This window comes from Mercenaria mercenaria, chromosome 7 (assembly GCF_021730395.1).
Source record: "Mercenaria mercenaria strain notata chromosome 7, MADL_Memer_1, whole genome shotgun sequence".
NCBI classification, from domain to species: domain Eukaryota; kingdom Metazoa; phylum Mollusca; class Bivalvia; order Venerida; family Veneridae; genus Mercenaria; species Mercenaria mercenaria.
Window position 1 is genome coordinate 62848714 of NC_069367.1, and position 20395 is coordinate 62869108.

At 35.1% G+C, this 20395-nt stretch overlaps 1 protein-coding gene across 3 annotated transcripts in view; it reads right to left on the reverse strand.

The window, feature by feature from the left end:
- LOC123555359 (monocarboxylate transporter 9-like) overlaps positions 1-20395 on the reverse strand; it is a 29710-nt gene that overhangs the window by 369 nt on the left and 8946 nt on the right. The window contains exons 1-4 of one of the 3 annotated variants that reach the window (XM_053548519.1): positions 13623-14151; positions 4043-4186; positions 2142-2960; positions 566-616 (exon numbers count right to left, since the gene is read on the reverse strand). In XM_053548519.1, coding sequence (XP_053404494.1) covers positions 566-616; positions 2142-2960; positions 4043-4186; positions 13623-13827 — 1219 coding nt within the window. In that variant the 5' untranslated portion in view covers positions 13828-14151. Of the gene's footprint in view, positions 1-565; positions 617-2141; positions 2961-4042; positions 4187-4798; positions 5588-13622; positions 14152-20395 lie in introns of those variants that run through there. The other 2 variants (XM_053548516.1, XM_053548518.1) reach the window with 2 other exon arrangements.

The following is a 20395-nucleotide window of genomic DNA, read 5'->3' on the forward strand; positions in this document are numbered from 1 at the left end:
ACACAATACAACATGTGCCCATAAAAATGATTCACATAATAATAAATTAAGTCCACAATAGGGCGGAAACTCTAGAAAAAATTATCATTAAAAGGGGACTTTCCAGGAGTGAATGCCTATTTCAGGTTGATGATGTATACCAAGTTTCATTATAAAAACGTGAGAACTGTAGAAGTTGAGTACACAAGAATTTGAGTGTAACAGATGAACTGACGGACGGACGGACACTTCAAATACTATATGTGTCCTTGGTCTTCGACACCGGGGCTTAAAAGTATGCAACGGCACGGTTACTTTACATAGCAATAGGAAATTAAACCAAATTTATACACTATATACTGCTAGCTACATAAGTTACATCAATGATAATGGCGAGTAGAGTAACAATAGACTAAACAATGTAATAATATCAAGCACTATACAAGTGCTTCTTTTTTAATATTAAATAATATAAGTTTACTGTGTAGGGATAATGATCACCGTCTGTATTAAGTCTGAAAGTTGACTATAATATTTCTTTAATCTATTTCTTGGCTTTAAATATTCATTTTTCATTTTTACTCACCTGACATCATGAAACTGCTTTCATATGATTTAGTTGTTTCATACAAACTAGCTGAAATATTAAAACATATATTTGGAAAACTACTTTTTGCCTTCTGTACAGCAGGATAAACATTATTCAAAGATATCCAAAGCCCATCTTTCACTAAATATTTTATCTTTAGATGTTTACTTCGAATGCAGAACTTTTTCATTAAACGTATTTAACATTACTAAATGTATAAATTAATTGTGTATGTAGAGCTACATTCGTAATTAAATGTCAGGCAGTAACAACTGATTGTTAAAAAAAACTTCCAGTTTTTCGTGGCAGTACACATTTATACTGTGCTTACATGTATTAGATGTGTACTGTTTTGAACATAATGCATAATGCTGTCAATACACTAAAACGTGTTAATTTTATGTTTACATAAATCATATATACTTATCAAATAAGAAATTTGGGCCTAGTTTACCTTTAAACATCATTAAAGGTCATTTTGATACGTGACGTGAACATAGAGCTGACTACGAAATCAGGGGTCGTGGGTTCGAGTCCCCGCTCCTCCAACTAAAAATTATTTACATTTAGATAAGCTTTACACCTGGCACGCTAAAGAACCAGGAAAGCTTCTGGAGCTGGAGTTTCTTCTTCTGTTTCTTGCACTATTTTCCCATTCACATTACTCGCCCATATGGTTTACCGTTGGCGACAACAAATAAGCCTTACAAACAAAATATTCTTATGTTTTAGCTTGTAATAAACAATTTTAAAACCGTTTCATGTTGTATTCTTATCAATAATAAAATAATTAAAGTAGCAATCATACTGTATAGCTTGGAGCAAAACAAGAAATTTAACTGGTTATGTTATGTTAAAGACAGTTTGGATTCTCTTGGTATATCTAATTATTGGTTAGATCAGAAGATTCACTCTTTTAACTCCTTCAAAAATGTTGTTAACACTAGAATTAAAGATCAGTTTATACAAAACTGGAACTATTCAGTTAATAACTCAAGCAAATGTTTAAATTATAGAATGTATAAACACGAATTTGTATTTGAAAAATAGTTCAAGCTTTTACCTTTTGACCTTGGCATTTCACTTTGTAAATTCAGATGCATGAATCATTTGTTGCCAGTAGAAAAAGATAGATTTGAAAGCATTGCAAGAGAACAAAGAACTTGTCATTTGTGTAACAGTAACATTTTAGGAGATGAATTTCATTATCTTTTTGATTGCAAATATTTCAATGTTGATAGAAAAAAATATATAGATGAATATTATTTTAAATATCCAAATACTCTCAAATTTTCTAACCTTATGAACAATGACAATAAGAATACATTGTTAAAATTAGCTGTTTTCTGTAAGAAAATTATGTCTGCTTTTAGATAAATAGTTAGTTCTCATCCTCCACATTATCAGTTACTTCTGCAACAATTTGTCATGTTTTACATGCCGTTCTGATTTTGTTACTATGACTGTTATTGTTATAATTGTTGTCAGATGCCTTTATGGGCCTTGACTTGATTAAAAAACTGTAAACTGTAAACTGGATAGCTGTCACTTATTTTTCATTGTACAAACATACCTGCAATTGGAGGTCCAGCCAAAATGCCTATTCCACAGAAGAAAATTTCCAAACCATGTGCTGATGATATATCTTGTACTCCTACGAGCCTCAATGTGATCGGTGTCATTACAGTATTCGGTGCACCAGTATAGAAACCGGCAACAGCAGCGTAAATATATCCAGCAGAATCATAATGGCTGTAGAGAGGAAAGGTCAAGGTCACTACACCAGCTACACCAAGCGTTCCTACATGAAGTGTTAAGCTATCTATACCTCCTGCTCCAACAGTTAGTGCCGAGAGAAATCTACCTACAGTATTACTGACTCCAAATACGGTCATAATGAGAGTTATAGAACTTTCTGGAAAACCTTTGGTAACGATGTAGTTCGGTAGATGCATTAAGCAAACTGACTGCATTATATTCCACGTAATAGTACTTAGCAAAAATAACATAAATGATATATTTTTGAATAAATTTATATTAAAGCTATTTAAAACACCCTTAAGTTTATTAGAAGGTATCAAGGTATTAGTTCGCTGTCTCAGCATTGTTTCTTTGATTTTAATAGCATTTCTCTCTTTTTGTAAAGCAATTTCAGCATCCGAAGGTTTGCAAATTACGCCACAAATGCAAAGATGAGCACTTAAGCCACCAACTATCATAAAAGTCCCTTTCAAACCATAAGAATGTAATAAATACAGTGATAATGGAGACGCAATAAACATCGCAAGACCAATTACTGCCATAGAAAGTGATATTACTGTATTCCTCCGTTCCTGAAAGTAGTACCCTAACGTCACACTCATAGGAATTGATGCGATAGAGTTTGCAATACCTGAAACAAGTAGAAGAAATGTATATCTCATTTTTTTTAGTAAAATGTTTAGTGTCTTTCAAAATGCAATGATATCACACGTGTACGGTATTTTTATTTCTAAATATTTATAACAGCACAATGTATCTGAACGAGGATCGAACTCACGGCTCCGAGATCCGTAGAACTGCGCTCTCCCTATTGAGCTAAGCGGGCGGGTACATGGATGTGTAGGCAGATGTATCCATTTTATACTTATACTATGTAAGAACCAGTAAAAGCAGCCAATTATCATTTTTGACTTTTGACGGACGCACTGACGTTCAAACCTTTGCGGTTAAAAAGGCAAGATACCCTGTCAATTACCTGGTACGCTTGTTATTTAAAACTCTGCCTAGTGACGGACACGTTGAGTAAAGACCCGAGAGTGTGCGTTATTTAGCAGGTTTTTTTTTTATTATTATTTCTGAACGAAACATTATGTGTGCGCGTGCGCGCGCGTGCGTACGTGTGTGCGCGCGTGAATTTAAGTGTGACCATTTATCGTCATAGTTAAATATCATTGTGTAAGTTCAACGTTTCTAAAAAGTTGCTTCCGACATATTTGGTGGGAGAGCAATAACATTAAAAATGAGAAATTGTTGCAGAAAAATGTTTACTTGCAATATAACTTGTTAACCCGGTCGAATAAGGCAGACATTTAACATGAAAGCCCTTAGCCAGTCAATAAAAATACGAACAAACATTTGTTCTGTTTTTTTTTCCATAAACTCCGAGAAGTCAATAGAAAATGAGTTAGTATGAATAAATATTTATTCTTACTTTCACATGAGCTATCTTGTGGCAGTCAATAGAAAATTTAAAAAAACCCTCAATATTATATACTTCTACCTCCACAAACTCTGTGAGCAAGTACTGGGTAGTTCGAAGAAAATCAATATGTTTGAGCAAATATTTATTCTTATACCTACAATCGACGAGAAATAGTAAGAGTTAAGTAGAAAATCACAAATGTGCACAAATATCTATTCTTACCTCCAGAATATTGACAGTTAGTATGAAGTACGTCGAAAATCAATAAACATACATGAATGTGTCCTTACCTCCGCAAACTCCGAGAGTCAGTATGAGGTAGTTCATGTTGTCAATGAAAGCGCTTACAAAGTAGGACAATGATATGAGGATGCCACCAAGTACCAGACACACTCGACAACTGTAAGAAGCGATTAAAATCGATACAAATGGTCCTGAAAAGATAGAACATTAGAAATGCATTAGATCCGTAATGGCATTAATTCGCACACCTGTGCACTATTGCACTTTGTGACAACTAAGGCAAAATTTAAGTACACCATCTTTAAACTAAGAAAAATTCTTCAAGATTTCCATTAAAAATCATACACTGCAACATTATTTAATGTTGCCAACAGCACACACACTACGGCTGATCTGAAACTAAACATAGTAGTATTCTTAACTAGGATCAGTTGGCCGAATTGTTCCAGACAGATAAGAAATATTTCAAAATAAAAACTAAGTTCCCCGCTAGATATGGGTATGGACCATGCATCGTTATTCAAATAAGTATTCCGCTACATATGAATATGGACCATACATTGTTATTCAAATAAGTATTCCGCTACATATGAATATGGACAGGCTACGATTAAACATTTTAATCATTTTATGAATTTTATAAATAGTTTGTCAGTGTTCTTAATGGAAGAGTAAACTTTAACATCTTGTGAACTGAGATGCATCATCCTTGAACTGTTAAATTCAAGTGTCATGAGACAAACAGAGAGAGAGAGAGAGAGAGAGAGAGAGGTATGGTATTTGTCTCAGACAGTCAAACTTACCACAGAGGCACATCAGTCCAGAATTTAAGGACCCTATAATAGTGGTTTTAGCCGCATCATCATGGAAATAATCCACGAATGCCACATAGAACACTCCCGACATATACAATGTTGTCGAAAGTATTAATTTTCCACAATACACTGCGACAAGTACAATCCACGCCCATCCTCCGTCTACGTCCCTGCGAATCTTGTTTACAGACATAATGCATACGGCATGAACATTTGTTGACATTTGTATATTACTGCTAAAAAGATGAACTGTGTTCAGCAATATGATGCAGATATTTAATGTCCCTTGTTATTCAACTACAAAATGTACTACACAAGAAAAAGTATCATCAGGTGTTGGGCACTTAAATTCCCCTCGGTCAGTCATAGTTTTCTCATTATATTAGCAGCACATGATACACACAGTCACATATAATATATATAAATAAATTTCCTTTGTTTGAATCAATCCGCTACTTGATAAAGAACGTAAATATATCTCCACGTCGACGCAAAAAGCGGATACCTGTATTGGCGCAAAGAAGTAGTTATCCTCTTTTTGCGTTTAGGAGGGAACGATACAGTACACATTATATAACAGATGATATTTAATGTTGCGTATACACGCGACTCATCATATGGATGGTATTATCCATCATTAGTTCTCTTTTTGCCTACCTGTAACAAAAATTATATATAGCAGATGAAAAGTAAGTGCACTGACTCATTAACATCTTTAGAAAATTTGTATTACTAAAGGACTTCTAAATTGATTTAACATAGATATTCATTTCTGCTGATTTAAAATGTGTGATCACCATCCCCACATCCACATTGATCCGTATCCACCTTTGTGTGTATGTATATTTGTATATATAATTATGTATATTTGTTCACATGTTATTACAAAATGTATGTTTTGTAATCTGTGTTTATCAAATAAAAGATCTGTTCTATTTACCTTGATGGCATCGTGTAAATAGTTTATTGCAAATCAGAAAAGAGTTTACGTTAACGCAAATACTAGTTTCTGACTCCCATGTATATAAGGCGTAAAAAAAAGTTTGTTTGTTTCCTGTATCCCGACCTACTCTAAATTTTTGGCCCGACCCTAAATGTTTTTATGGCCTTGGAGAATTTTTGTTTTCAACTTTTTAACAAAAAGTTGCAAAACTGCACTTTTTATGCTTTAAACATGACCAGTGATGTTCGAAATCATCTTACTGATGCTCTAAAAGCATAACCCCCTTATTTGTATTCATGTTTTGACACAAAAATAATTTCCGAAAAGTCTCCCTGAATAAAAAAAATTCCCCCCACCCCCACCAAAAAAAAAAAAAAAAAAAAAAAAATTTCAACCTACCTACCTACCCTAGTTTTTTTAGCATGTTACCGGAAACAAAGAATTTTTTAGGCCTAAATTCCACGGTGCAAACGGATAATTACAAATTACAGAATTCACTCAAATGAGAAGTTTTTAACTATTTGCTTTTCTTTGTTGCTGCAACAGCAGGCCTGCCTGGACGGTTACTGTCTTGAAGACTAGTTTCATCCCAATAACCCAGTTAAAAACTATTTCCTTTTTGCTATTGGGGAGTCAATTGTCAGCACTTTCTAACGAACTGAAATTACCTGGGCTTTAGTACGGCATGTCAGCTTTTCATCTACGAAAAGACATTTGAGCTCGGGATAAACACAAATCCCACAGGGGTCGGTAACGGACCAAGGGTACATTGATAATTTTGGAACTTCATCAAACCGCTAAAAAGGTCGTTTTTGATGTTATCTGAGAGTGTCAGTATGTGCCTCGGATGTAACGGATATAACCGTATTTGAGAGCTGCAGACCTAGACAATTCAGAAATATTTTCAAAATAAATTTCGTGTAATAAATGTTGATTCTACGGAAACGTGAAAGGGCCAGCAGACGCTAATTACGTTTTATTACGTTAAGGCTGCGGAAAGGATATATGGCGATTTTCAGCTTTTCAATTCGGAGGGACATCCGGACGGTATATCAGGTACGGGTGGGCACAATGGTAGAAACACCAAACTTCTGCACAAGTAAACTGGATGGTGTCCTCACATGAAAAAATTCTGCTCCTAAAGCGAGCGACGTTTCGGTTCCACAGCGGTGACAGAAATGTGGTCCGAAGTAATCGACCTTAAGCATTCGGCTACAGGGGCCCACAAGTAATAATTTAAATACTTGCACATGCAATTGTATAAAACATCTATGTCCTCTCTGTATCATCGTAAAATTGCCCCTTTCAATATTTCTTTTGCAAAATTTGTAAAAAATCTTGAAACAGATGTTATGGATCAAACAGTAAGTTTGTAAGAAAACCCTTTCAACGGATAGAACACAACCCATGTGCCCTCCCCCCACCCTCCCCCCTTTAACGGTGGGATAGACTCCTTTGGAGCTTTACCTTTGATTTACAGTTGTAAGGCGACTGGCATCAGTTCTCTGGCCCCTTTCTTTGACCCCTTTTCTTATTGTGCGTGTTTGGAATAAGTGTAGCGTTAGATTATTATTTCATTCAACAAAACGATACACCGAGCTAAAATAAACTACTATAAACTGAAGTTCGGTATCCCAAACCGTTAATCATGCTTTACTTATTTTTAACTGACCAATAAAACGGACCCTTATTGTAACTGTCATCAATATTATAAACCAATCAAATTCAAGAAAGCGTCTAAGGTAATAAAATCAAAAGGTATTTAACAATCAACACCTTATCAGTCAGGTAGTCTTAAAGGCCTAGATTTTGGCAGTGGGCCAAGGGATTTCTGTCTTCACCAGCACAGTTGGGGGCTAATGACCATCACAGTATGGTTCCAATAAACAAGGGTCATTGTTTATTGGAGAGTCAGTCTACCTTTCAAGTGTATCAGTTAGTGAGAAGGGGAAACAATGTAATTTATTTTAAATTAATGAATAATTAATAACATTTAAAGTTATACTAGGTTTTTTAGGCATTTCTATGTAAAGAAAAATGTTGTTGATCAAACACAATAATAAAATAACCAGAAACTTATTTTCACAATAATAAATAATGAGAAACTTTCATAAAGAAATATGCAAGTTTTTATTTTTTTCAAATTCTGTCTGGAGAATTGTGATATTTCAGAAAAAAAGTGACTTTCACTCATCTAAAGCTGGCAGAATACTTTAGAAAACATTTGTCTAAAATTGAAAACAGTATGTGCATTTCAAAGTTACAAAGCAAAGCATAAAAAAAGTCACTTTTTGCAACAAACTAAAAATGAAAATTGAGTATAGATGGAACACAATAATTTTATATTATTTTTTTGTCAGCACAAAGAACTCCTGAAGTTTTCACTATACTTGTGTTTTATTATCATTGTTATTTTCAATATTATTACTGTATCTTTTATCATCCTATATGTAATAATAATAATAATATTAATAATATAATAATAATTATTATTATTATCATTATTATTATTATTATTATAACATTAAAGTAATAGTTATTATCATCGATATAATATCAAAATAATAATTATTATTATTATCATTCCACATTCACAGAAGAAAAATTAATTTCTTTCAACTCCACTGCACACATCTTCATGGTCTAGTTGGAGTCCCTGCTGTGCTAATTGCCCTAATCAGTAACTGTTACATAATCGCTGATAAGCAGCAGATAAGATGGGAGTTGTATATTGGATTTGGGGGGGGGGGACACTTATATAGTAGCGAATCTAGGCCTTTAAAGTTAAAGGTGCCCAGGTATTCAAAATTACCTTATCACATATACAATTAGAAACCTTTTAGCACAGTCTGGACTATCAAAGAATAAAATGTATAAATGCGTCAAAGCTGAGACAACAATAAAGTTTTGACATCTGCCATAAAAAAATTCATTGGACAACTCCCTGTGATACAAAATACTTTTCTTCTTTAATTTTACATAAACTTTGTGTTACTGATTATGACCTTTCTGCTGCACAACATATGTTAGATAAACAACTATATGGTACAGAATTGATCAGATAAAAGTGTGATGATTCGGAATACCCCATGTTTAATTAATGACTTTTGTTTAATAAAAAAATTTTTTTATAACAAATACTTAAGAATTGATATATCTATAGTGTGATATGTATATAAAGTACATCATGTCCATGATCTGTAATAAAGTAAGCGTTTTTATTATACCTCATATAAATGTCCAATGCAAATTTCCCATTAGTTTAACTTGAATAATATATCGTATTCCCCAGTGATTTTATATCACATGCGCAAAATCGTTCTTTTCAATTTCTGCGCAGGTGATATGATCCATAATTTCATATCACATGCGCAACAGCGTTATTTTGTTTTACTGCGCATGTGATATTATTTTTTCATATCACCCGTTGAGAGATTGATACTTTCGCATTGATTAAAAGACTGAGTCGATAAATTTTCAGACGAGGCGCTTATAGAATTATACGTTAGGATTGAATTACCCTTTTCTGGTGCTCTTGCATGTGCGAACATGGCCGAATTTTCTTCTATGTGCAAAATATTTGGAAAACAATTTTTCATCAAATATTGAATCGAAACTACCACAGTAAGTTTGGAAATGATCTAACTAAGAGAATGAGTGCTCACACTTATATGTTTCATTTAGAAAAAAGAAAGTTATCGCCGTTTTTTAATGCTACTGATTGTCGCAATGTTGAAATATTAGAATAAATATAGCGGTCAGCGATATTAAACGTCTCGACTAAATCTATCAAAAAAGTCTTATTACACAGCAAAGTCGCCACAAATTATGAGTGCTAACAAGTAAAGATTCTTTATTTCTGCCTTCATAATTTGGTTAGTAATTACTTTTTAATGTTAAATAAATTTTTATGTTGATTTTCCAGTAAATGCTTTGACCTTTATAAGCTTTCGGTATAATAAAATGAATATTGCATTCCTGAGAAGGTTATATGAAAAATGTTCACCCCTCGAAATATGAATATAGACCTAGGCTGGCGCCTCGGTCAATATTCATATATCTCGCAGTGAACATTTTTCATATCACCCTCTCAGGAATGCCATATTTATATAATTTCTCGGCAAAAATTAGCATCTCGAGGACGGATTACACCAAACCGGAAGTGACTACTCAGTGTTACATGTGAAGTAGTCCAAAATGTAGTTCCATGCTATAGATGAAATCTTGTATAATGAGTGACATGAGGAGGTGACATTTAAATTTTTGGCTTCTGTTTATTGCTTATAGTATTGAGAATAGATCTAGACCATTTTCATTGTAAATTTCTTGGAATAAGTTTTATTCTTTGCGAAAAATGTCTACCTACGCGTAACTGCTAAACGGCTGTTTTCATGGGGGCATTTTTAGAGGGTGATGTTTCTCAGAACAGATTATTTTTCTTATATTGAACATAACATGTCAATATTTTTCTATTTTTGATAAGAAGACATGTTATATTAAATGACCATATATGGTTTTCATATCATTGAAATGCTCTAAAGTGCTGAAAATGAGGTCTGAATGTTTTGTTATTAATATGAAATAAATAAGGAATTGAATTGGTAGAATGTAACCTATAAGTTGTGCAGGGGTAAAAATTTAAACTTGTTTAGATGTGGCTGTAAACAGGCTAGTTTGGCCAGATTATGATAGAAGATGACAATTTCAGTGCAATTTAGCAGAGAAAAAGAAGAAAAACTAAAAATATTTCAAAATCACTGTTTTGGGTGTATTTTTTTCAAAAAATGCATATTTATTGACTAAATATTGGTATGTTTTAGGTGTCAGGGGTGAGTTTGGGTATATTTTACAGTAACAGTGTGTGATTTGAGTGCAGTTTATGGTGAAACTTGATAAAATATGGCAAAAATAAGCTCAAGCAAGGAAAAGTGGTCAAAAATGATGTCGCGACAGCTTTTTTCCAGGAAATTTGGTGCGCTAGCATACGTTACTGAAAAAGCCATAAAACCTTGAAAATTGATTGTATCAAACTGAAACTGGTATTTTTTTCATGCATTTAGGTTACTGGTACAATTTAAGTGAAAATAACACATTTTGAGTATGAAAAATGTTTCTTTAAGGACGGATTACACCAAACCGGAAGTGACTACTCAGTGTTACATGTGAAGTAGTCCAAAATGTAGTTCCATGCTATAGATGAAATCTTGTATAATGAGTGACATGAGGAGGTGACAGTTAAATTTTTGGCTTCTGTTTATTGCTTATAGTATTGAGAATAGATCTAGACCATTTTCATTGTAAATTTCTTGGAATAAGTTTTATTCTTTGCGAAAAATGTCTACCTACGCATAACTGCTAAACGGCTGTTTTCATGGGGGCATTTTTAGAGGGTGATGTTTCTCAGAACAGATTATTTTTCTTATATTCAACATAACATGTCAATATTTTTCTATTTTTGATAAGAAGACATGTTATACTAAATGACCATATATGGTTTTCATATCATTGAAATGCTCTAAAGTGCTGAAAATGAGGTCTGAATGTTTTGTTATTAATATGAAATAAATAAGGAATTGAATTGGTAGAATGTAACCTCGAGGCAATATGCGACATACTTATACCGTGTTTATCGCTTGAAAAAAAAGTTAACAGACTAAAACTAGAGACCGCTATCTCTTAGGTTTTTACTATCATAGTGTATTTTTGTTGTGGTTGGGTTTAACGTCAAACCGACATATTTATAGGTCATATGGCGACATTCCAGCTTTTTGTGATGAAAGAAGACGCCAGGTGCCAGTCTTCATGTTGGAAGAAGACGTCAGGTGCCAGTCTTCATGTTGGAAGAAGACGTCAGGTGCTATTCTTCATGTTGGAAGAAGACGTCAGGTGCTATTCTTCATGTTGGAAGAAGACGCCAGGTGCCATTCTTCATGTTGGAAGAAGACGCCAGGTGCCATTCTTCATGTTGGAAGAAGACGTCAGGTGCCATTCTTCATGTTGGAAGAAGACGCCAGGTGCCATTCTTCATGTTGGAAGAAGACGCCAGGTGCCATTTTTCATGTTGGAAGAAGACGCCAGGTGCCCCTCCATGCATTACTTCATAACGGGCGGGCACCAATCTTCCGTAAGTCAACTGGATGACTTCTTCACATGAAGAATTCAACGCCCCGAGCGAGACTCTCACCGATAACTAATATTGTTAAATTGCAGATCTTACTCGTCGGAATATGTCAAAACATGTAAGTTTAGCCCAGAACCCCATTTTCTACCAAAACAAAATTTGGACCAAAACCCTTATGCTTTGTCAGATGCTCTGAACATGTTTTCATTGTAAGCATGTCATCAACAATAGATTATCTAATTGAGCGTGAAGAAGCCATCCAGCTGACTAACGGAAGGTCGGTGGTTCTACCCAGGTGCCCGCCCGTGATGAAATAATGCACGGACGGGCACCTGGGGTCTTACTCCACCATAAAAAGCTGTAAGATCGCCATATGAACTATGTCATTGGCCAGGAATCTCCTTTTATAGAATGATTTATAGAATGATTTGCCTTTTCTCTCTCTGTGTGTGTGTGTGTGTGTGCGTGCGTGCGTGCGTGCGTGCGTGTGTTCGGGTTTAACGTCTCTTTCAACAATTTTTCAGTTATATAAAAGACGGTGTCTACTTGTAGCAGTGAGCACAATGCCCAACTTTATAGTGCTGCCTCACTGAAATATCACGCCGTAGACACGTGTTTCTAAACCTATAAATGTACAAAACGTAGATTTTACATTTTAAATGTTTTATTTTTCTGTACAATAAAAGAGTTATGATCAGCTGTATATCATTTCTTTCTATACCCATTATGATTTATGTTCATCCACACGTTTATCAGTATGTTTTGCTCAGTAAGATAATCTATTACACATAAATTACACCATAGATTAGTTCAATCTAGCATGTCTTTTAATCAGAGAGTATTTACAATCATCTATTTACAAGGATATCTTTTTTTCTCTAAATTTTTGTTACTCACAATATTTCAGTATTCGAATAACCAGCTTCGTTTTACGACATATATTGCTACATCATACATGTACATTACCCTAGTTTACACTATTTTAATCGGGTATTGTTATATAAAGAAACTAGATCATATCAGGTACATCTGTAATGAAATAACCAGATGTATTAATTAAACCGCACCAATAGTATTAAAATGTTTACGTATTCAAAACGTGACATTATCGTATAATTATTGATTGACACGCAGCATGTATTGACACGAAAACTAATATGACTTACAATACGATAGGAAAAATATATATTCCTACAGACATTCAATCGATTATAAAAATAATCTTCATTTCTACACAATTTCAGTCAAAGCCTTTATGTACTCGATAGACGTTTTTCACAAGTTTAGAACACTTTATTATGCTGAACCGTCTTTGTTGTTTATATCATATATCAAAATTAATGAAAGAACTTTTTTTCGACATTTAGAATTTCCTTAGATCAATATGCTGTTGATAAGATTTCAAAATTTCAACAAATCTTGTTTTAGCCAGAAGAAAGTGGCCTAAATGTCCTGTAGCTTTAATTCTCTAGAATCAATCATGTGTTTAATAAAAGAGTTATGATCAGCTGTATATCATTTCTTTCTATACCCATTATGATTATGTTCATCCACAAGTTTATCGTTATGCTGTGCCCAGTCAGATAATCTATTACACATAAATTACATCAATAGATTTTTCCGATCTAGCATGTCTTTCAATCGGAGAGAGTGATGTCGGTGAACCCCGCTATCCTGTAGGACACCCTTAGTCTACCTGAATTGTAACAATATATAGAACAATATCACGACAATTGTCTTGGACTTACCACAGAGGCACATCAATCCAGAGCTTAACGACCCTATCAAAGAGGTTTTAGCGATGTCACCATGGTAATAGTCTACTATAGCCACGTAGAAAACTCCCGCCATATACAGCTGAGTTGAGAGTATTATTTTACCACAATACACCGCAACCAGTACAATCCATGCCCACCCTCCGTCTACGTCCCTGCGTTTCTTCTTTACAGACATAACACATATATGACCATTTATATTACTTTCCACAAAATTAAATGACCTGTATAGAGATCGTTTTAATGATTTCCAATATTTACATTCATCAAATACACATTGACACCTATTGCTATTTTAAAACTTCGATAATAGTCACTTTGTTATTGAGTATCTTCCTCACAGTATTTCAATAACATGCTCGAATAATCAGCTTCATTTTACGACATATGTTGCTACTTCCTCTTGTTTACACAATTTATATACTGACTTGGGTATCAACGTCACTTTGTAACTTTGTTATCTAAAGAAACTAGATATCAAGTGTACATATTTAAACCAGATGTATTGACTAATAGTTTTCGATGTATTCTATATCGTATTAGTATTCATTGACACTCGATATGTATTGACACGAAGGAAAATATATATTCCTTCAGAGACTTAATCGATTATAAAAATAATCATCATCTCTACACAATTTCAATCAAAGAACCAAAGGTACTGGAAACAATGAACGGTAGTATACCTTTATGTGCTCAATCTTTTTTCATGACAGAGGCTATTTCAAATACAATGACATTAATGCTGTACATTTTTCAAAAGGTTAATATTGAAAAATGCTAACCTTATTATGCTGAACCGCCTTTGTTGTTTTGGTCATATCCATGCTAAAAATCAATGAAAGAACTTTTTTGAAATTGAGAATTTCTTTAGAACAATATGCTGTTGATAAGATTTCAAAATTTCAACAAAATCAGTCTGTGCAGTCATACAAATTTCCTCATTTTACGAGTTCAGCCCTTTTTTGAAAAGTTACAAAAATATCATAAAATATCTACAATTTACAAACTAGAGAAAAACGTTATGAAAAAGGAAAGTGACAACCACAAGTACTATGGAAAGAGTATTTCATATTTTTGTGATATTACACCATTCTTTAATAAAAACAATAAAACTCTACACCTATGGTGTTCTCTCGTTTCCATAAACACAACTTGTACGGGTATTTTTGTGAACTTTTAAAAATGGGATGTGTTAGTAGTGTAGATATAATATCTTAGCGTTTTTCAATATTTTTGAAATTTTGCGCTATTTTCAAACTAGCAACCGGCGGGTCGACTGTTTCGTTCGGTATATTTCAATGCTAAAATTCATACTGGTGGAAACAGAGAAAAGTTGATGAAGCGCGACAGTACGATGGTGAAGCGCGACAGTACGATGGCGGAGCGCGACAGTACGATGGTGACACTACGATGGTGAAGTTCGACAGTGCACTAGCAAAGCGCAACAGTACGATGGTGACACTAGGATGGTGAAGCGCGACAGTGCGATGGCGAAGCGCGACAGTACTTCGCCATCGTACTGTCATGTTGTCACCACCGTACTGTCATCGTACCGTCGTACTTTCGCGCTTCACGGTCACAGGGAGCAGGCGCCGCTGGCCCTAACGGAACACCGTAAATTACGTTTTACACTAAGATCGTTGCTCCACTTATCATTAAGTTTACGATAATAATACTCCGTGAGATTACATTTTCAATATTTAATGTATTTGTTCAAACAATATTGAACATAATAGAGCAACACTGCGAGAAATAGTTTGAATGAGGAATAAAGTTGCAAAGTAACTTATGTGAATGCTTTTCTTGAAACGTTTTATGTATATAATATATTATAATATATATTTTGTTATGGCAGTTTGCAAACTCAGTATGCACTTTTGAAAGAGCAAAAGGTCAAGAAAGGTAATGTAAAAAGTATATTGTATCATAGCTCGGTGCGGTAAGTACAAGTGTGCAGGTATTGAATACCCGCACGCTAGTTACCGCACTGTTGGATAGGAAAGTATGCCAGCGTGTATGGGCGTGCCTCTAACAGCGACAGCGACGTGCATTTAATTGATTTTCTGCGTTCGCATTGGTTTATTTTACCTGAGCTTTACACATTTGCAAAACAAGGATTTTAAGTACTCACTGAACTGCTGTATTTGGCAATGTGGAACGCCTATTGAACTACCATATATGGATGGCTATGATAGAAAACAGAAAGAGCATTAAAACTCTCGGGTAAACGATTTATACTCGGGGGCTACGCCCCCTCGTACAAATCGTTTACCCTCGAGTTTCAATGCTCTTTCTATTACTTAATGAGAGGAAAATAAACGAAAAAAAAGTAAGTGTTAATTCATCTACCAAAGGAAAGATAAAATTCTAGATTGACAAAGAAAATAACGTAAAATGATATTTAGCCACTTGGGACACCCGCCCATCAACCATTGTGATCCGAATTAAATCGACCTCGCTGGTATGAATTGCTACGCTTTGCATATCACATGTAAGATCCGAACAAAAAGCCGTTTTTCAGATTTTGAAGAAATTATCCGATCGGGCACCTTTAGTTCCATGCTTTCAGCGGAAAGTAGGATATGGCTTTAAACTTTTTAAGCGTTTTGTGACATAGGCGATCTCGCTAGAAAAAAAACCTAATTGTTGATCATGATGTAGGAAGTTTGGCTGTGCGATTTTCACATAAAGTTCCGGAATTTGCGCAATACTATCTCATTTCACAGAGTGGTTTGACATGATCCACCCATAATATATTAGGCATTCGTATCAGTTGATGTTTTGCTTTCGGTCATGTAAAGGTGTTGTAAGTTATATTTAGACCCCGTCGGTAATTTACATACTGGGTCATTTTACAACGTTGAAAATTGACCTTCTGGGTCATTTCAACGTTACACAGCCATAACATGACAGACCTATGAAAATCTACATGTACTGAAAAAAGAATATCCAACCGGGCACTGTTACAATCTGTTATATTAATCAGAGGGACCTTCGTGGCCGAGTGGTTAAGATCGCTGACTTCAAATCACTTGCCCCTCATCGATGTTGATTCGAGCCTCATTCGGGACGTTGAATTCATCCAGCTGGCTTACGGAAGGTCGTTGGTTCGACCCAGGCGCCCGCTCTTATTGTGAAAAGCAGACGAGAATTCGACCTTTATCAGAACATACTCCATAAATGTCTAGCTGACATGGAGCCCCAAGCTAGGAGGGAATGGGTCATGGGATCCGCCCTCCCGACACACTCGTGATTTTACAGATATATGTTAAAACTCTTCAATCACATTGAAAATGACACATCACCAGACAGACTCTATCCAGGCGCACAGGAAGGCTTCATCAAATAGGCGAGTGGTATGGAGACGTAAGCGTCCAGGGCAGAGTCTCGGTAGGGGGGCCGGGTAGGGGGGGGGGTGGCAGGCGGGCGAAGCTTTCAAATTCATGCATTCTATGACTGTAGTTTCTTGTGTCAACGTTATTCAACAACGCCAAGAGTGATCTAACGAAATTATGTTAATAAAAGATAATAGGTAAGGGTAGAATCACAGAGCACCAAAAACACAGCCCCAGAGACACGCATATACATAGTAGGCCCACAACAAAAAGAAGCTGTAATGGAAAATATTTCAGACGGGTTGCTTCAAACATCCAGCAAGTACATATTAATATAGGCTAAATATTGATAAAGGGGAAGGAATTGGTAAAGGACGAAATGGGGTCCGGGGTGGGGGAGGAATCCGAAGGGGAAATTTGAACAAGGACGAATATACAAGGGAATGCCATGTTCATTAAAGAACAGTCGCACTACAACGTAAACCACAATAGCGCAGACACTCATGTACCAAAGATAAACACACAACGACGATCAACTGAATAACATAGAAAAACGAACAAGCAACACATAAGAAAACGGCAGGGCACCGTTATAGGCTCACAAGCTTACAAACGCACCCACACAAGTAGGAAAAAACAATCAAGTACCGTCTTGGGATTCGGCTGCCAAAACAAAGAGGAGCCACGAAAACTTACTAAAAGTAAAGGGGGAGGGGGTGCAAAAAGAAGCGTAAATGCAAGGGAAAGGAGAGGACAAAAGGGGGGAGTGGGGCGGAGTAAAAACGCTAACAACAAACAAGAAAACATACGCAACACACAATACAAGACAGACAAAACAACCTGTTGAAATTAGGGGCACCGCCTTGGAACGGTCAGTAACCTAAATAAAGGAAACTGGGGTTTTAAACGCGTTTAGGGCATGCCAACCTCGCACTTACCCTATTTTCAACAAGTTAAACAACACAATGTAAATAAAATCCCCGCTGATAAAGGCTTTAACATTAGTGCAAAAGTAACAGATAAATAAAACAAAACATAAAATTAAGGTAAATTTAAGGTACAATTACACCAATGTACTCAACAACTTGTCTGAAGTCAGAGCAACAAGAGCCTAACTTTTAAGGGCACGACTAAGAAAATTGTAAGACAAAATTCAACTCGCTCCATCCATTCTTTTGTAAAATAGATCTATATGTTAGTTTATATACTTGACGTTCTGTGAGTGGAAGTATAAAATCTGGATGTTTTGCGCAGCGGAAGTGTGCCTGATATGGGCGGAAGTGGCCTGATATCGATATCATGCACACAAGCTCACACGAAAACCAATTTGAGCTCCCGTTGCTCATATATATTACATTTTAAAGTCAGTGCAAATTTGTTACTATATTCAGTAACATATGCAATAAAAATGTTTTCAAACACGTTACCGTCCATGACAGGCTCAGTCAAACCGAGCTTGCAAAATTTTCGTTTATGTCGTGTTGGGCGACCTGTTATTTTTCCAATATAATTCTGCCAAGAAATGCACCATACAATATATTTAACCTTAGTGTTATTGAATTGCTTGAAATTTAATTTTTTTGACACACGTACTTTTTTAAACTCAAGATGCTCTTGACTGAAAATAATACTTTCACAATTGTATTATGTTGAAACAGTCATATATACATTATCTACAATAACCACATCTCGTTCATTATTAAGAATGACTGTGTTCTGAATTTATCGTATAACAAAAGCTAGCTTATACGTATTTTGGCAGGAAAGTTGCACGTGCTTTCCATGCTGTGCCTTCGGTAGACTAGACTGCGTATAATACATAATGTTAAATGTTGACTTTATATTTTAGTTTAAATAGAAATGTTGAATATGATTAGAAACCAACACATAAATTAAAACACACAACTAGTTTTTATTGGCCTACAAGAGTAACTGTGACGTATATATTGCGGCAATATCAAACTATCGGTGTTTTTGTTTGAAGTTGTTCAAATTGAAACGCGGGCCGCATCAAACGGGAAAGATCTTCTTAAGAAACGGGTACAGGTCGATTTGTAGTAATTTATACACACCATATAAAACCATTAAAGCATGTGGTCATTCTAAACAAATTATAGGAGACTATATCTGAAAGCCATATCTGTACATTCTATAAATGAATTAAAACAGTAGATTATATAAATTCGTAAAACAAAATTCTAATTATGAGATAAAAGTATTTCGAACCTGGCATTAGGATGTATAAAGACATATCTTTACAACGTAAAAACATATCTCTTTGTGTTACAGACATATCCCTTATAAATATTTTGTTATGATCGGTAAAGGTGCTCCCTGTGTGGAAGTCTCGATATGCCCACACCCACCTACCTGTCGAAAATCATTGTGTTAAACTTTCGTTAACAGTTTCCTGTCCAACATATAGATGATCTCGCCTACCTCGGTAAAGTTGTCAGTTTGAGGCTGGACTCGGCCTTGTGAAATTATTTTAAAGAAGCTATCCAGCAAGCCTGCGATAGTTTCTGGTTCTTTCCAGTGTGTTTCTCTACTACAAACAGACGATCTCCGACGTTTAACTTAAATTCAACTAACCGTTAAAAAATGACCCCATTACTGATCAAAATTTAACGACTGATCAGGTCTCAACGACTTTTTTATCAACATTTAATGTTGACATGTTGGCAGGGTCAATTCTCAACGTTGAAAAATGACCCATGGGGTCAATTTTCAACGAGGTCAACATTTAATGTTACACCGGCGAAGATCAAAATAAATTACAACAAAGACTCTTCTGCGACAAAATATTTCACAACATTACTGTTATGGACATGCGATTTACAAACTTCGTACAATTCCCGAGCATAGCAACCATTATTTATTAAAATTATCAAACATTTTATTGCTGGAGGCTATGACCGTATTGGTCTGAGGTACACTGCATGTTTGTTGTTCAGCCCTGTTACAGCTGGTCACTACAATTTCGCCTTTGATTTTGCGAACGAGACAGGTAGGAGACTCCATGAATAGGGGTGGGGGGCGGGGGCGATACACCCCAACTTTGTTGACATAGTGACGTATTACATGTCGAGTTTATGACCTTATCTACTTTCTGATTAGGAATAATGACTAATATAAAATGTTTATTTGAACACAAGAAAAAGGAGCAATACATACAGACTCTAAGAAAGAAATATGTATCAATATGGGAGCATGAATTTGATTCCCAAATCAAACAAAATAAAAAGTTGTGTCTATTTGTTAATGCTGTTGACATAACAGATAGATTAAACGCTAGAGATGCGTTATTCGTGGGTCAAACAGAAGCCACTCGACTTTATCATAAAGTAAATAAAAATGAACAAATTAAGTATATTGACTTTACGAGTCTTTATCCCTGGACAAATAAAT